We start from the raw sequence: 19,807 nt of genomic DNA, 5'->3' as shown, positions 1-19,807 counted from the left end.
TTATATAGTATCTATAAAATGTAGCAGTAGTTGGGCTAATAAAATATATTTTGTTCTGGAACATCCATACCGAGAAAATGCATTTGTCCAGCTAAGTAAACTGGTAGAAAAAGTTTGAAGCATTGCATATAATGAAAATAACTGTAAGGTGACATATTCTTATCTGGATTTAGGAAAGTCCAAAGTGGCCATTTCTATATGGATTCTTAGGAAAAACAAACCTTAAATGCTCGGGGAGTTACGTAGCTGTATTTCCCTGACCACATTTGCTTGATGAGCTCTGCGTAAGACTTGGCAATTTCTCCTCTCATGCCTAAAGGGTTGTCCAGGTTCAACTCATCTTGATACTTATCATTAAGGAAGTACTCAGTTAGTGGTGGAGTATTGCTCAAACACTGAAAAACAACAGGTATGATGATGTAAATTCACATCCACGCTCAGTTATACATTGCTGAACTAGCCATTTCCTAGAACTATTGCTTATAAAAAGGGGTTCTAGACACTACAGGAAAATTTCCCAGAGGGCCGATGCCCAGGACTCTCCTCCTGTCCGCCAGCCAGGTACATAAAATCTGATGCTCTCAGTAGTAATTAACGCTAGGAGCTTCGAGTACTTATGCACCTATCCAATGACCGAGGCTGCCCGTCCAAACTCACCGTCCTCAGAACTGTGATACAGTTGAATACTGTGGTGAAGGTGGCAGTATTTTGTGCTTCATTGTGATTTTTAGTTTTACTAGAGGGGTATTTTGTGCTGCACTACAATATTACAGGCCTTGCCTACTTCTGTTGTCCCTGTCTGCTATTGTTGCCCTGCCTTCTGTCACTTTGGATCCGCTTACAACATGGGGCCACTTTTAGTTTTTTTTTTCCAGAGTCACTTTAAGTTCCCAGTCCGCCCTTGGTTCAGCCATACATTTCCCATCCAAATGAACAGCCGTCTATGAAATGTATAAATAGGCTGGGTCTGGCAGGGGGGACTTGCTCTTTATTCTGGCCCATAGAGGGGGGGACCTGAACCTAGAACTCCCTGAATATTCCATATCCCATAACAGGACTTGTGCCTTCTGGACTCAAGCTTTCATAGGTATTATCAGCATACATAGAACGGGTCCTTCTGGTACCTTTGAGGAGAAGTAACCTATCGATCTACCAATATCATCTGATCAAACCATACAAATTCAAATTCACGCTATGAATGTATTTCTCACCTTGCCACTAGTGGGAAAAATAGGATCAAGTAAAAAATATTTTACCTGAATTGCAGAATTCATAAAACAAGTGTTCCCCAGGTTACTTAGGCCACAGAGTCCTGGCTGCTCATTGTTCCTTCCTGGCTCAGAGTATTCATAGTTCTTGTAGGCAGCATATGAAGGTAGGCAATAGTTGGAATTTTTCACACTGAAAGAAGAAAAAAAACTCATTGCTACTACATGAAAATGTAATTAAGAAATATTTACAAAGAGGACATTTCTCCTAAATCATAAATGTATACCCAGAAACTGTAAGTGTAGGTTCACAGCTCACTTGGTTTTCTATAGGCAAATCCAATCCAAAACATTAAATATTAAAACATAACCAGCAGCATCTGATCATTGCACATCTACGGCTAAACTCTGCTTGGTGTTCTTATTTGTACAGTTTTAGTATTCAATATTAGCTATTTAATTACAGACGATGCAGCGAAATTCCCAAGGCTGCTGATGCATCTCAAAGCCAATGCAATAAGAGAACGAAAAAGACCTATTTATAGCATTCAAGAAGGACAGTAAGATCTAATGTTCGCAAGCCGAAAACAGAGAAGACCAATGAGGGATGCATAAATGTGTTCCATTTAGGTAATCTATACAGCTAAGCCCCCGTGGGGAAACCTCCCAACGTGTACAATTCATCCTAATCTGAGCTAGTGGCAGAAAATTCTAAACTGCATTACATTGTAAGTGCATGGACTTGTATAGAAATGTCCTAACAGTAACAGCATCATAGGGAAGACGTACGTATTACTATACTCAATGGATAGACAAAAACATATCCAGTTATATCATATCAACTAATATAAAGTAAATAAAAAGTGGCATAAACTAATTCTCAGTAGAACTAGAAATGTCGTGTGAATGAGGAAACAAGTTTATAATCCTTCTTTCACAAATAATGATCAGGCTCTATTCAATCCACCAATGTGGCTTCTATTTATGGGAAGCCACAATGCTCTACAGCAGTGTTCCTCAACTCCAGTCCTCAGGGCCCACCTACCGGTCATGATTTCAGAATATCCCACAGGTGAGTCCTGATGCACTGACACTAATTATATCACTTGTTCAATACTAAGAAAATCCTGAAGACATGAACGGCAGGTGGGCCCTAAAGGACTAGGGTTGGTTGAGGAACCCTGCTCTACAGAGTCTGCCATATGACAGACAACATCAGTATCTTACGACCTCCTGGTCCATCCGGTTCTGTCGTGGTTTTAGTCATTTTGATGGAAGCAGTGCTATTGTTTCTGTCAAATCTGCCGACGGAGCCTCTGATGGCTGTGTAAACAAAGTCTGATCTATGATATATAGTCTTATGGCCCAAAAGAAGTTCGAGGGATCTACTGTTATATGGAAGCATTGCTCGTAAAGTAAGAGTATGCAACAGCCACAGTACCCTTGTAAGTGGCAGCCTATTTCACACTCACTACGTCCTCCTTCAGATCCATTGTCAACTTACTCTTGCAAAAAAGTGACATAAGAGTGGGCAACAAGAGGCTGCTGACATGGTATTTCATATTCATATTCAATGCTGATCTCTATTTTGTACAGTGACCCCTTCTGCTGAATAAATGAGTAAGGCTTCCAGCAAGTGGCGAAACGCTGGACACTCCAGTAACTAGAATGTCTCTCACATGAAATACTTCTACCTATGTTCAATCAATACTGATGTTATGCCTCATCAGGCAATACTTATCACCTCCTGAATACATACTGAGGCCTCATGCACATGACTGTATGTATGTTGCGGTTTGCAATCCGCCAGATCCGCACGATACGGATACCAAAATGTGCATGATCAGTACAGATCATTATTAAAACAGGATGCAACACTCGAGCCCTGCACAGCCACAGTTTGCGGCCCCCGTCTAGCTGGACAGAAGCACATCTGATCATCTGCCTGTGCGATTAGCTGTTTCTGATCATACTGCCATATAGCGCTGGATTAAAGATCCTGCAATCTAGCAGGAGCACTTCGGGTCCCCTGAGAAGATGACACAAGCGGTTTATTACCACTTCTGCCTTCTCCTTTGCACAGTGAGTGCAATGCAGTGAATAGAGGCTTCCTCTATTGGACCCAGTAATCGTGATCTTAGCAGACCCTGATCAGCGCTGCTTGTGTATAATGTGTATAATGCCCCGATAGGGGGCTGTTTTCCCTTGTAACTGGGGCTCCTTTGGATGCACCAGTTACAATGGAAAAAGTACAAAATATATGTGCCAAAAATCTAATTTAAAAAAAAAGTTTATAAATAAAAAAAATACACCCATGTCAATCAAAACCACTGCTATTATCGCCCTGTTCACATGAAAAAATATTTTATATAAAAATAAATGACACAAAAAAGGGATCCAATTTTGATAATTTATTTTGGATTAGGAGCTACAGTTTGAAAAACATGGTTTTTTAAAAATGTTTAGCAGTTTACCCTAAATAAAACAAAACAAAACAAAAAAATTGCTTAAAAAGCGGTATGCTGTCCACATCCGTATGTCCGTTCTGCAAATTAAAGAACATGCCCTATTCTGGTCCACAGACTCATTGAAGTCAAAGGGTCTGCAAGGAAGAAGGACAATAAATCTTAACAATAATGAGACTGTATAACCAGTTCTTTTAGAAAAAAAGTGAATTGCAGAATAGCAAGTAGAAACATATTGCAATGCATATCATTACAGGACTTGGCTTCTTTCCTAGGCATTAACAATGCACATAGCACAAAATCTTAAGAGGAATATCCAAATATCAATAGAAAACACCCCACAGAAAACAAGAAGGAATCATCATGTAAAATGTAGAGCCGTGGGGAGCATTCAGATTACAGGCAAAATATTAAGAAATAATGCTGAACCGGTCTATTCTCAGGTAGTCTTGAATAAAAATGCTAATTCATCATCTTCGCCAAGGCAGTAAAATGTTACTTTTCTTATGTCCATTATAATACAAATTACCCATTACGCACAACATCCTAGAGGTTCTGGCATAGACATAGGTTCAATAATAACCCATTTACATTGCCTGGCTCACTGGCAGCAAGTTTATTATTAGCACAAAGATCTTTTAAAGGGAATCTGTCACCAGGTTGATGCTGCCCTATATGAGGGTGGCATACATTAGTGACCAAGACCCCGATTCTAGCGCTGGGTCACTTACTTTATTCTTGCATTCATTTGCAGAAAGTCACTGTTTATTTGTTTCAGCGGGAGATGAGATTGGAGCCCTTGATATTCAGGAGCTGCTAGCTTGCCTGACCCCTGCCATAGATTGACAGCCTTCTCCTATGTCCCGTAAAGGGAGAAAGCTGTCAGTCAGAGGCAGGGGTCAGTGGGGCTGACAGTTCATGAATATTGGGGACTCAAATGCACGCACAAACTGCATTCCGAGGCTTGAGTGCTCCGCAAAACGCTGAGGCAAAAGAAAGTGACCCAGCTCTGGAATAAGGGTCTCCGTCACTACTCTATGCTGCACAAACCTGGTGACAGACTCCCTTTAAAGAAGATCAGACTTAATTAAGGCACCTACTAAGAAAATGACCATGTTATACAACATATAGCATGCAATTTCTTGTGGCTCCCTGAATGGTAATTCAGGGACGTTCCAAAAAGTTAGATGGATGTGTGAAAATAACAAATACTGGCCTGGAGACACTGGCCTTACTACTCCAGCACTGCTGGTCTGCTTCTTGGTCTCTTTTTAAACTGCTGCAGCAATAAAGTGCTGTACCAATATGATAGTGCTGCAATGGTCACGTGTCAATACAAGGTAATATAAGCAGACACTAGCTTGTTAGAGGCAGAAAGAGCTGTGTCATTCTGTATCTGGAGAGAGAACTCTTTACATGGCTACTGACACTGCAAACTACTTAAAAACCGGAAAGCTTTCTACTTTAGTATGGAAATATTTATAAACTGCAATATCAAATGTTCTGGGTACTACAAGATTGGTACTAAATTCCTCAGCTAAAAATCTAGTAGCTCATAAAACGTGTTCAAACTTTTTGGGGCTGGAAGGATGGATATGATGAGAGACAGAACAGAAGGTCCAGCACTCTTGTATGGGCTACTCCAGTGGTCCACAGCACGGATCCATGGTGGAAAAGGAAGGATCCAGTGTGATAAGTAAAATCCAATGTTTTATTCAGATAATAAATAAACGCACATCTTCACAATTATTTCCACGGACGAGCAGCCTTAAGTCATAAAAGTTTTTTCAATATTCATTCTATGAATAAGGCCGCTTGATGGTTGAAGTACATCACAAAATGATTATGAAGGTGTGCGGTTTTTATTTATCACCTGAATAAAATATTGGATCTGCCACGCTGGATCCTTCCTTTTCTGCTAAGGCCTGTTTTACACTGACTTTTTCACACTGGCATATTTGTCCGGCCGCCTCTCTGCATATTTGCTGTGGCGGATCTCCGCCGTTCCCTGTTCTAGTGAACGGGGCCGGAACCATTAACGCCAGTGTGAGACAGGCCTAAAGATGGATATGTACGGTACATCGTTACAAAAATAAACTGAAAATTAAATTAAATTGTTGCCTTGATATTACTGGTATTCCTACCAATCAGGACTTTACTGACACGGAAGAGTATATTGCTGAAAGAGTATATTAACATAGGATGTCAAATGTTAAGTTATAGTTAAGTTATAACATGCCAACAAATTAAGAGCACAGCACGGGAAGGAAAATAGACTAGGAAAACAGGCTTCTGTGATGCACGTCAAATTCAATTCTTCTGAAGAAGAAAAAAAGTAGATTACCGTAGTCGACTCCACACATGCAAAATATTGTTACAACTTGTTAAATTACACTTTAATCTGTGAAAGAAAATTAGACAGGCATTTCATCCTTTCAATTCATTGAAGAACTGAATTGTTTCGGCCAGGAATTCCTCAGATAGCATGCAAATTAGTAAACGTGTACAGCAGATTAGTTTCCTCTGCATCCTAAAGCCCAGTATCATCTACAAATTGAAGGACTGTAAACAGCTAGGTTCTTTTTTCCAGTACATTGGTAGAGAGAAGCTGCTGGGTAATGCTAATGACAGTGCTGGGTATAATTCTCACCAGAGGTTGAAAGTGATTGTGAGAGCTATGAGTGGGAGAGTGGACAGTATAGTTGCATAGGCAACCGTATGATGACAGAAGCCTCTGCCAAAAAGTGGGCAGTGTCCATGTGGAATCTGCCTGCCACTGTTTTTAATGGGAGGCCACAATGCCATTCATGTGGCCAGCGGTTTAAAGCTGTGACTGTGGCTAGAAAGGACGTGTCCTTTCTTGGCGAGGTGTCGGAGCGTCTTTTTCATGGTTTAGCTCCACCCAGAGTGGGTAAACTACAAGTGGGTCAGTGGCATTAGAAATAAAAAAATACACCATGAGAACATAGCCTTAGGATCGGTGTATCTGCCGAAATTCTACAGCAGTGAATTTCGTTGCAGAATTTATCGAAAGTGCCGCATGTTTGCCACAGATGTGAAACTCGGTATTACAAAGAGTTAAATAATTTGTGTAAATTATTAGTACAAGCGACCATAACAAACTTTGTAATACAGTTCTGATCAAAAGTTTAAGACCACTTCTTGAAAAATGGCAAAAAATCATATTTAGCATGACTGGATCTTAACAAGGTTCCAAGTAGAGCTTCAACATGTAACAAGAAGAAATGGGAGTGAGACAAAACATTTTTTGAGCATTCAATTTAATGAAAACAACGAATAAACTGAAACAGGCTGTTTTTCAGCTGATCAAAAGTTTAGGACCACACCTCCAAAAAAAAACCTAAACCCCCCCTCCCCCCCCCAAAACAGAAATCCAACTTCCAAACATGAACTCAGTAATAAGTAGCTTCGCTGTTATTGTTTATCACTTCCAAAATTAGTTTCGGCATGCTTGATGCAAGCGTTTCCATGAGGTGAGTGGGAACATTTCTCCAAGTGGTGAAGACGGCCGCACGAAGGCCATCTACTGCCTGGAACTGTTGTCCATTTTTGTAAACTTCCCTTGCCATCCATCCCCAAAGGTTCTCAATTGGATTTAGATCAGGGGAACACGCAGGATGGGCCAAAAGAGTCATGTTATTCTCCTGGAAGAAGTCCCTTGTCCTGCGGGCATTGTGTACTGTAGCGTTGTCCTGTTGAAAAACCCAGTCATTACCACACAGACGAGGGCCCTCAGTCATAAGGAACATGTTGTTGTGCTTTTTCATAAGTTTAAACAGTTATACTTACTTATTTTAGTTATAATAAGTATTCATTGCCTTTAAGAGCAATGTTGATTTATATTCACTGTTTTGTATGGATTTTCATGTAGGCCGAAGTAAGTCCATGAGAAGATTACTGTACTGTTCAAAACTAGTGTTATTGTAACAATATATTATACATTTAGAAAGTTGGAAGATACACCGCACCTGCCGATTCTGAGGCTTCATTGTTTTTCCTATCTGAACATGAATTCCACAGTGTGAGAATGGTCTAGATGTTCCTCAAAGTATATATTCATGTATCAAAGTTTGTCCCTCAGCCCTGAGACAAGGCCCCAGATGTCAGAGGTGTGAAGTAGTGAAAATATTAGGCATGTATGAGTTAACCCTTAATGGTATGATGCATATTGCTTATACAACAGTGCCACCTAGATATAAGCGGTTAATACTACATCAGTAGCAAAATTGCATTCTGGGTAGTATTATGACGCCATGCTCCTTATCCATGCACACACCCCTCCAACAATGATTGGAAAGTTCCAAACTCGGAGGGCGTGTTCATCTGATAAGTTTTGGGTTAAGAAACCAGTTACCAGAAAGAAAAAAAGGAGGGAGAAAAGGAAAAAAAAGAGAAACAAACATTTGGATTATAGATCTCTGGAGAATCATTTGGATTATCGGGAAAAACTCTTGAGAGCTGGCTGCCCCAAGACTCTGCACATCACTTGACCCTTGGGTAATGTATATTTTGTTTTATGTAGTATTGATCTAAACTAATTGGCTTGATACTTAGCCAGATACCCGCTCATTTGCGGACGTGTAACGTTAGTTGCTACATCCGTATTTTCTCTGATTTCAGTTACGATGCATATAACTGAAAGAAGGGGATAATATTGGAGAAACTCTTTGTTGGGAATCTTTGAATTCCCTAGTTTTATATCAAGCCAATAATTTATAAGTTTTGTTGCAATACTACCATTATCTGAAAGATTGGTCATCATTTTTGGGCAGAGCAAGGGCTTGTACCTGTCATCTTCTTGATTGAGTTTTCCGCATAATCCATTGATTGTATATCTCTCACAGATTTAAAGCTGTATTGCATACTATTCTTGTGTTGGTTGAGTAGTGTTTTGTTGGTATCATATAGTGGTGAATTCTGGGTACTGCATATCATTGTATATTATTGAAATTTATGTTGATTCATTTTCGTTTGTATTGTAACCTATTGTATAATAAACCATTTATATTTTTGCATAGACGCTTGTACCCTGTTTTACTGATTGCACAAAATAATCAGGTTCTTGATTGAACTCTTTAAGATGTTTATGTCCATCTAACGGGTCAATATAGTTTGCATAATTTTTCTTTTGACCCGATAATTATTTTTTTTTATATTGATATAAAGCATTTGCTTTATATACCCGACAATGTACCGTACATATCCATCTGCAACATCTGGACATAGCCAGCGGCCATTTGACGCCCCTGCACTTCCTGAAGCTCCATTATTCCACTGAAGGAAAAAGCACCCCAGACCATTATGGCGCCCCTCCACTGTGGCGCGTAGAAAACATCTCAGGTGGGATCTGCTTGTCATGCCAGTAACGTTGGAAACCATCAGGACCATTAAGGTTAAATTTGTTTCTCATCAGAGAATAAAACTTTCTTCCACCTTTGAAAGTCCCATGTTTGGTGCTCTCTTGCAAAGTCCAAACAAGCAGTTCTGTGGCGTTCAAGGAGACGAGGTCTTTGAAGACGTTTTTTGTTTTTGAAGCTCTTCAGTCTCAGATGCTGTCTGATGGTTATGGGGCTGCAGTCAGCACCAGTAAGGGCCTTAATTTGGATCGAGGATCGTCCAGTGTCTTGACGGACAGCCAAATGGATCCTCCGGCTTAGTGCTGATAAAAAATTTTGGGGTCTTCCACTTGACTTTTTTGTTCCATAACCCTCAGGATCTTTTAAGAAATTCCAAACTATGGCGCGCTGTGAGAGACCCTGCTTATGCAGTTCAACAACCCGACCACGTTCAAAAAGAGAGTTTTTTTTGCCTTTGCCATCACAATGTGTGACTATCTGACAGAAAATGACAATGAATCCACATCTTTGCACAGATTTGGCCTTTTAAAGACATGTGCTTCTAAAATTTGGATCAGCTGAAAAACAGCCTGTTTCAGTTTATTTGTTATTTTCAATTAATTGAATGCTCAAAAAATGTTTTGTCTCACTCCCATTTCTTCTTGTTGCATGTTGAAGCTCTACTTGGAACCTTGTTAAGATCCAACAATGTAAAATATGATTTTTTTGCCATTTTTCAAGTGGTCTTAAACTTTTGATCAGGACTGTATGTCTTATCAGTTATCAGCTATTCACCTCCCCCTCTTTTGCTAATTGCATTTCACTTTGAAAAAATTCCAAAACCCGTCCAGGATGGATCAGCTCCACAAGAGAACCAAATTACACATGTCAATACAAGTCTATGGAGAGGGTGGACTGAGCAGGAGCGGATTTACAAACACACAAGCAAAGAGTCTACTCAGAAATAGTGTTGTTCCTCATGTACACACCATTGGTTAGTGCTATGTTTGTGAAAAAGTTAGGTATCCTTTAAAATGCACACCACAGGTCAAGTGAAGAGTAGATTCTGCTACAGAAATATTTGGCAGTGTATGGATGAGAGTTTTTAAAGTCTAATCCATTCTGATACCACTGTAAACACTGAGGGGGAGAGTTAGGCTACTTTCACACTTGCGGCAGTGTGATCTGGCGGCCAGTTCCGTCGTCTTTGGAAAATGAAATGTGGAACTGGGCAACTAAACCAGTTCTACTTTACACCAGTTTGATAATTCTCCCCTTTAGTATACTATTTAAAATGCTATTTAGGAAAATTTGTCGACATAGTAAATGTTATTTGGAAGAAGTTAAATGTAAAGAAACTGCTGCTCATTTAGTAGAGGAGTGCACTAAAATCCAGACAAGAGAAAAACAAAAGTTTTGGCAGAGAGCACAAGTAAAATTCAAAGATTAGTTGTTAATAAAAGCAGAGACAATCTTTTGTGTGGTCGTCTCCGCTCTGAGATCTTCACGGCCAGGCACCGGAGCAGTGAGAATGCCAGGCCCTGCCAATCTCACTGGGACCGGGAGGGGCAACAGGAAGAGGCAGAGGTTATGCAGTGCTCTGAAAGGCTAGACCAGTCCCTTGGTGCTCCTAGCACCACATCTGCATATGACTACAAATAATGAAAGCATAGAGAAAGGTCTTGTGCTAGTCACCATGATCCACACTACTAGAAAGTATGCCTGGTTTAATAGTGTTGATCATAGTGATAGAGGCTCTTTAATATGAAATCAGGGGAAAAGAAACATAATTCGATTAAAATATCACAAGGGTAAATTACAGGAGATCTTAGTATTTCAAAACATGAATTTGCAGCATACTACTCTAAATTATATCTATCATCATCTATGCAAGAAGGTCATTTTAAATTACAGCAACTTTAGACTACCCACTTTCTATAGAGGAGCTAAGACTGACATATAAAATATATAGATATGAAGAAAGACTTTTTCCATATTTATTGAGAGTATTTAACAAGTCTAGGACTGCTGGATATCTTCCTGCCTCTATGGTGTAAGCAGTAATTGCATTAATTCCTAAGAAGGGTAATGAAAAATGGGATCTTGCGGGATATCTTCCAATATCCTATCTTATCCTTAACAATAACAAGAGGGTCTATTAAGGGGCACTTGCCAGCAGTCTCCCCTTTCATCACTATGATTTGCAATATTTATCCAACTACTGATAGTTTTGGTTAGGGAAGATATACGGTAAATATGAAGGAATGTATGGGGGTAGAAAATTTCTCTATATGCCGATATCTTGGTAAATATAAAGTACACTACAAAAACAGTGCCATGTATAATTCAGAGAAGTGAAGAATTTGGTCGATTCTCTGGATTAACTAATTGGTCCAAATCCGTACTGATGCCCCTAGATAATTTCCCTTTGGGTTCAGCAATAAATATACTGTCATTCTACAGAAGTATGAATCGGGCAGCTCACACACAAATGAGGAAATGTATCAGGATCACACACACGTAGCTTTCTGTGTATTATTAGATGTTCATCTGCTCCTCCATAACCTAGTTAATCACCACTTCTAATTGCTGGCGATCCCCTAAACAATAAAGCACAAGCACACAATGGTGCAGTTTCTTCATCAAAATGGCTCAAAGCGCTATTTAGATTACACTAAAGGTGGATTTACACTGCCCGATTCTCGGGTAGATTATTGGGAATGACTGTTCCTGTCGTTCTGCCTATCTAAATGAGCCACAGATCACTCGATCCTGTCGTTCATGCAGGCACATCAATCATCGTTGGGCTAAACAGCGATCTGCTGCCCATAAACAATGATTTGTATGAGGACGGGATATTGCAATAGCGTTCCCGCATTCTCATACTGTCATGGAGATAACGGCATGTAAACGTAGCAGTCTCCTTCACCTAATGAGCAGACTACCGTTGGGAAGAAATGCTTCCTTCCCGACAATCGGCTGTAACATTCGGATGTATATACCTGCCTTAACAAAATATGAGCAGTTATGTCGCCTTTTGGCAATACTCCAATTGAGCCACTCCACTCTTCACACGTGTTCTTATTTCGCTAGGATCCAGTGACACAAGCAGCAAATAGTGAAGTACCATCAGATGATAATCACAAAAACACTTCTCTTGCACTTACAGGATAAAAACTTGCTTAAACTGCATATAACAACCCAACTCAAGTTCTCAATCCACTTCATCAGGGCATCAACATTTGTCTGCCATACTGATCTTTAAAGGGATTCTGTCACCAGTTTTTGACCCCCACATTCAAAAATATGGTTATGTGCATGAGCATCCCCCTGGGCACCTTAGTGAGATGAATGACAGGTTAGATAAAACGTTTTTTACACTAAATGAGCCTACAGATTTAGCTTATAAGACCACATTAGGAATCACAAGGGCTCCATGCACATAACCATATTTTTGAATGTGGGGGTCAAAAACTGGTGACAGAATCCCTTTAAATACCCATGCACTGAATTAATTTAACCACATTTTAGTTCATATAAATAAAAAAGAAAAAACAAACAGGTCCTCTCCTATCCACATTATCCTCTAATACATAATGTAATACAAATTCATAATATAAACATTCATACACTCAAAACTCCAGCTTGTCTTCTGTTCGCGGGTCACATGAAACAAATCCTCCAATCCAAATAGGGAAACCAGACTGCGTATATGAGCAGAAAATGAAAACAGGGTTGCTCTTATACATAATTACTCACATGTCACTGAAGAACCAATCATATGTGGGATTCACTCTTCTATTTCTCATCAACCCAGGCAAGATTTTAAGTCAAAGTATACATTGAGGCTGCAAGGTTTTAGGGCATCTTGGTTTATATCCAAACAATTCCCAACAGTTGATATACTCCACTGGATTGCCCCAACACCACTTATTTTTGACTAATTCTTATTCCTGAAATGTAGGGCCCTTAGGGGAACTTCAGTGAAAGTGCTTGAATGGGGCAGAGACAAGAGTTTCTAGTCAAATTTTATTATCATACAATTGTTCCCCTATTTGGGCTCTCAAGTTATGTACGGTAAGTCCCACATACTGGAGGCCCCATGGATACTCCAGCATGAGGACAACCCCACTATGTTCACGAGAAAGATTTCCCAAAATCTGGAACTCTTTCTTATTACTATTAGACAACACTCTTTGGTCCTCTGCAGTTGTCTCACCTCAGACATGGGTACCACATCGCTAGGATATGCCGCTAATGTCAGATTGGAGATGGTCCCAGATGGTTCCCCATTTCCAGAACGGGACCCGAGAAGTAAACAGAGGGCAGCCTTGCATGCTTGGCCACCCTCTATGCATTTCTGTGGGAGTCCTGTAAATAGCTTTCCGGCAGTCCCAAAGAGGTAATGGAGAGATGGCCATGCTCTCCCATAGAAATGAATGTAGAGCAAGAAGTGCATGTGCGGGGTCCCGTTCTGGAGAGAGGTGTGGCTATTTTTGGAAGTCCGATAGAAATGAACAGAGAGCGCACCACACAAATACGACTACCACTCCATTCACCTCTATGGGACTGCCGGAAATAGCCGAGCTAGTGTTTGGCTATTTACAGAACTTCCATAGAAATGAATGGATGGTGGGTGTGCATTCACTTCTGGGATCCAGGTCTGGAGATCTGATATTGGTGGCATTTCCTAATGATATGCGACCAATGTCCGAGATCATAAAATCCCTATAATATCCTCCCGTTGCCTCCTGGGTGGTGAGTTACTATTAGTAGCAGGTACGAAATAAGGAATTTTGGATAAGAACGAATATGAGTTTTTACACATTAAATACCCTATTTTACCTATTATATATTTTTTACCCAAAATACACAAAGATTTGCAAAGTCCCCCTGAAAGGCCAATAGTAGCAGGTATATCGTCCCTTACTAGTAACCTTTGAGTATTTAGATTTCTTTATTTTTAATTTTTTTGCAAAAATATGCGAAGGGTACATCGTCATACCTGAAAGATACCGGTGATAACATAGAGGTATTAAACGGTTTATGTTTTCCCACAGTAGAAGTACTCATGGCCACCTGTGACGTCACCTCCCTGTTTACATGTATTCCAAGAGGGAAGGGAGTAGAGGCACTTCGATATTATAGGCAGAAGGACGATACTATGAATGAAGTGCAGAGAGAATTCATTATCAAATATGTTTAGAGTTCTGTTTTTCCTATAATTATTTTTGGTACAATCAATTAAAAATTTTTTTTTTATCTACAGCAAGTTGGAACAATGATGGGGGGTGAAATTCGCCCCCAGCTTAACTAATACCTACATGCAATATTGGGAAGAAAAATATATAAAACCTATCACGGAAAATCAAGAAAAGGAGGCCTCATTCTATGGAAAAATTATATAAATGACCGTTTCTTGTTATGCAAAGAATGAAGATGGTTTTAGTCCTTTTCCTCCTTATTTTAACTCTAATGAGTGGAATCTGAAGTTTACCACTGATGTCAGCCAGGAGTATGTTTTTTAGATGTAGATATTACATTTTTATTTATTTTTTACAAAATGTGCAGGTAAAAATTAGGCTTTTTTGTAAACCTACTGATAGTAATTCTTACATAGACATGAACTGTTGTCATCATGCCCCCTGGCTAAAGAATGTTCCCAAGTGGCAATTTCACAGGATTTATCAGAACTGTTCTGATATTGGGGATTTATTTACAACAAAACAAAGAGAGATTTAAAAAAATAGGTTTCTGGAGATAAATTATATTAGGGAGGATTTGAAGGCCACCATTTTAGAAGTAGGAAGGGATAATATAAGAAATACTAAGAAGGATACGGATATACCTGATAAGGATATACAAAAAAAAATCCTTTAGAACCCAGTTTAGTTCAGACAGTAGAGAAATTAAGACAAATTGGGTTACCCTATGGAATGACTGTGTTGTAAACTGTTTTACTGAGAAATCCAAATATTTTTTTTCTAGGGCACGTAACTTTAAAGACAAGATTGTACATAACTGTTTGAAATGAAATGATACTGTGAATTATTGAGGCCATTTTACATGGTGCAGATTTTGTAAGGGATGCAAAAAGAGTTACATATTTTGGGAGATCTTTTTTGTGAACATAGTTGGGTCGTCGTCTACATGCTGGAGTGCCCATGTGGCCTCTAGTATGTTGGACATACCCTACGGAAATTGAAAACTCAAATAGGGGAACATCTGTATAATGTTAAAATTCGACTAGAAAATCGTAGGGGGAGATTTATCAAAACTGGGTCAAAGGGAAACTGGCTTAGGTGCCCATAGTAACCAATCAGATTCCACCGGTCATTTCTCAGAGCTCCTTTGCAAAATGAAAGGCAGAAGCTCATTGGTTGCTATGGGGAACTAAGCCAGTTTGCCATTGCACCAGTTCTGATTAATCTTCCCCACAGTTTCTCTGACCTGGCCTTAAACCCCAGGGATTAGAATTAGTTTGACTTAAAATCTTGCCTGGGTTGATAATAAATAGAAGAGGGAATCCCACATACGATTGGTTCTTCAGTGACAGTTTCTTCTGCTCATATACGTGGACTGGGTATCCCCATTTGGATTAGAGGATTTGGGTCATGTCCAGCTAAACTAAGATAAGCTGGATTTTTCAGTGTATGACTGTTAATATAATACATTTTAATAACATTATGTATTAGAGGATAATGTGGAAAGGAGAGGACCTTTTCCATTTTGTTTATATGAACTAAAATGTGGTTAAATTAATTCAGTGCATGGGCATTTAAAGATCAATATGGCGGACAAATGTTGATGCCCTGATGAAGTGGATTGAGAAACCCAAGTTCGGCTGTTTTATAAACAGTTTTAGCAAGTTTTTAATCTATAAGGGCACTAGATGTATTTGTGATTATCATATGATGGACGAAAGAGGCCGACTCTGGTGCTTCGGATGAATCACAAAACACCATACGGTCACTGAGGAGGGAGCAGAGTTCAGAAGGAACGATGTCTCAAACGTAACTCCCTTTAGAAAAATGATCAGAAAGGGGAGAACAAAACGAAAAGAAGAACTTTCTACAAAAGGAAGCAGGAGAGATGTAGGAGAGGTTCAACAACTACCATCTGGCTATAATGTAATTAATCTAACACAAGTACAACTGGACAGTGACTTTATCCTTATTGTCCAAAGGTTTAAATTATAGTTTAGTGGAGGATTTTGATGAAGTGAGATTTGAGGTGGATTTGTTTAAGTCGGTTAGGAAACTTAACCTGTTTAAGCATTTTCAGGGTTCCAATTTCAATGCTAAACCGATGCATGAAGGTGAACGACTGTGTGTGTTTGGTACCTTGGGGTTTAGTGTTAACAGTGAAATAGATTAACTGGATAGACAGGTTGTAGATATATTGTTGGAGATTCAGGGATATGACCCATGTGAGAGCAAAGTGACCAACCAATCGGTGTACATTTCAATAAAGGTATTAAGTCCACTTTTACCGGCGACAGTCTGGATCTTTTTCAACAGCAAGTTTTGAGGGAAGTTAAAGCATTGCTATATCCATCTGGTAATCAAAATTTATATGCATGTGAGCAAAGAGCTTGATTGCCAAACTGGCCGACAAGGGTGGTAATATAGTGGTGATGTATAAGAAGTCTTCGGTGCAGGAGGCTGAGAGACAGCTCAATATAAGGGACGTGTATGTTTCTTTAAAATCGAAAACAACAATTGAGATCTTTTTTTGTGGAAATATACAGAAATGGGTGTCCTGTCCAGGAACACTACTGAGAAGCTGTACCCCTGGTTTGGTACTGTATACCAAAAGTGCACAAATCACTGGTGGACCCACTGGGCCCCCTATTGTGACGGGCATTGGCTCAGTTACTGAGCCCCTGTCTCAATATGTAGATTGGCTACTTCGCCCTTTGTTAAAAGGCATTTCTTCCTATTTGGAAGATGCCAGTGATTCCTTGAAGGCCAATAATGATATAGAGTGGCAGGATGGTTACATGTTGGCATCTATCGATGTGGAAAGTTTATATACCATTATACCTAAGGGGTTGGGGGTGCAGTGCTTCCGCAGTGTTCTTGTTCGACAGGATAAAACTTCTGCCTATGTGGATTTTGTTACAGAGGCAATTTATTTTGACCCATAATGCATTTATATTTAATAAGAGGTGGTTCCATCAAAAGACAGGTACAGCCATAGGGACTCTGGTCTCATGTACATTTGCTAATTTATTTGTAGCGGTTTTTGAAGAGGAGTCAATTTTTACGGTCAAGAATCCATTTGTAACATGCATCAGGTTATTCCTGAGATTCATTGATGATATATATTTGTAGTTTGGACGGAATCCTTGGGGCAGTTTCATGAATTTATGGAATATCTTAATGTCACTAACCATATGAATATGCAATTTACTAGCAAGATCAGTATTGAGGAATTGGAAACTTTAGATGTCAAAGTTGGAGTTAGGGATGGATGTTTATATATTAATGTATACAGAAAACCAACAGCCACTAATTCATTACTGCACTATGGTTCCTTCCATCCACCCCATGGCAAGTCAGAAGGACCACATTGACAATTTATGCGTCTTAAAAGGATTATTTCAGATGGAGAGAGTTTGTTGTACAGTGTAGGGAATTGAAGAAACGTTTTCTACAGATAGGATACCCAGAGGAGGTTGTTGATAGAGCCTACAGTAGAGCTTGTGAACCAAAGAGGCTAGATTATAAACATAGGAGGTCGAGAAGGAACCGAGAGACAAATAGAAAGAGTAGATCTGTTTTTACCTTTAATTAGTCTCCTATGTGCCCATTAATTAAAAGTGCCATCTTAAAAAATAATTGGCATATTTTAGCCCAGGTCGAATCATTAAAGGAGAAGACACAATTGAAACCTATAGTCAGTTTTAGGGGGAGTAAGAACATTAGAGATGCTATTGTTAGGAGTACTTTGCAGGAAGAGGATCCTAATTGGTTAGAGAAATGTTCGTCCCATGGAAATTTCATTTGTGGGCATTGCTCAATGTGCAGGTTTGTACATAGAAGTAAGCACCTTAATATAGAAGGAGTGGAACATACTGTAAAACTGTTTATATATTGTAAGATGCAGTTAGTAGTCTTATTTTTTTTGTCCCTGTGGGAGATTGTATATAGGAAAAACCATTAGGTGTTTATATATCAGGTTTAGAGAACATAACAGATCTATAGTGACCTAGATTGGGGCTACAAGACTGATAGAACATGAGCATGAAATCCATGGGGGTAATGCTGATATTTTGAAATGTGCAGGTATTGAGGTAGTAGGAGTTTCAGAACGTGGTGGAGATAGGGGTCGCTTTTTATTACAGAGAGAGGCAGCTTGGATCATTAAAACAAAAGCTATGGGCCCCCTTGGGCTTAATGATAAATATGACCTAGCGGTATTTGAGTAATGGCCTCTTCTCTATAATCTTTATGTTTTTCTTTTTCCTTCATTATTGTTTGAAATGTGCTTTTAAATGTTTGTGTCATGTATGATGTGACGTAGCTGGCATGAGAGTATTTGACGTGTGCATGCCAGCGTCGTCAAGTGGGGTCTGAGGAAGCGCAGGAGCGTGAAACGGCTGTAGCCTGGTCTGTGCCCGCATCCATCTGTTTATTTTTTACTTGGAAATAAACCTGCGAAGATTGTTGGCGAGTGCCGTCTGTCTTCTTTCTTGCATTTTGGATATAATCTGATGGTACTTCAACATTTGCTGCTTATGTCACAGGCTCCTAACGAAATAAGACATTGCATGTGAAGAGCAGAGTGGCTTAATTGCGATAAGGCGATATAACTGCTCATATTTTGTTTGTGTAATCTGAATTGCGCTTTAACTGATTTGGATGGAGAAACTGCACCATTGTGTGCTGGTGCTTTAAGATGCAGGGCATGAACTTGTGCAAGAGGTCACTGACGTCAATAAGTGGTAATGAACTATGTTTACTAAGACAAACAGCTACGTCTATATGATCCCGATTCATTTCATCATTTGTGCATGAGCTGCGTGATTCATTCTTCTGTAGAATGACGTGTGAGAGGAGACCTATTCTCTTAGAATCTGCTGTTCTCTTCTTTGTGAGGACTTATAAGGGAATTATTGTTTTTCACTATAAACATGTTTTCAGTTAAAAACTCTTTTGAGAATACAGCTACATCAAGAAGCTCCTTGGAATTTAGTGCTCTCAATCTAATGTTCTTATTATGTAGAACCAGAGTTAAAATCAATACAAGGCGGAAAAATTATTATTTTGCCTCAGTTTCTTTATTACTTTTCCTCATGTCCAGAGTAGATAGATTCAAAACTTTTTAAGGTTATTGAGATAGTGATACATGATTTGGGTTCGGGGAGAGTCAGGATGAGGCAGCACTTTTTGTGTATCCCAGAGGAACAGGATAAACTCTCTCTGCCAAACTTTAATTGCATCACAAATTTAATTGTAGGTTGCATTGTGCAATGATTCCAGTTATTTGATTCACTAGCTGAATGACCCGGCTTCGTACGGGTATATTAAGTCTATTTAATTTAATGTTTGTGTGTGTCGTTAAAAGATATCGACAGTATCCACTATAACAGTGACATCCACAGTCCCCCCACCCCTTAACACTGACCCCCCCCACAGTGCCCATCTCCATAAAATGGGACCTCATCAATTCAGTCCTAAAATCGTCCATCATCAATTCAGTCCTATTAAATTTGGTCTGAATTAAAAGCACCCCAATTGCTCTGAGAAGTTGTGTATAACACTCTGAGGAC

The 19,807-nt window shown here is 39.4% G+C and overlaps 1 protein-coding gene across 4 annotated transcripts in view; it reads right to left on the bottom strand.

The window, feature by feature from the left end:
* USP15 (ubiquitin specific peptidase 15) overlaps window positions 1–19,807 on the bottom strand; it is a 121,117-nt gene that overhangs the window by 40,113 nt on the left and 61,197 nt on the right. For 3 of the 4 annotated variants that reach the window (XM_044280391.1, XM_044280394.1, XM_044280392.1), the window contains 2 exons: window positions 1,257–1,401; window positions 222–395 (listed from right to left, as the gene is read on the bottom strand). In XM_044280391.1, the coding sequence (XP_044136326.1) occupies window positions 222–395; window positions 1,257–1,401 (319 nt within the window). Of the gene's footprint in view, window positions 1–221; window positions 396–1,256; window positions 1,402–14,035; window positions 14,193–19,807 lie in introns of all 4 variants that reach the window. The other variant, XM_044280393.1, reaches the window with a different exon arrangement.

This window comes from Bufo gargarizans, chromosome 2, assembly GCF_014858855.1.
Source record: "Bufo gargarizans isolate SCDJY-AF-19 chromosome 2, ASM1485885v1, whole genome shotgun sequence".
Lineage (NCBI taxonomy): Eukaryota > Metazoa > Chordata > Amphibia > Anura > Bufonidae > Bufo > Bufo gargarizans.
The sequence above is the reverse complement of the archived record's forward strand: the minus strand, read 5'-3'. Positions and strand labels throughout refer to the sequence as shown.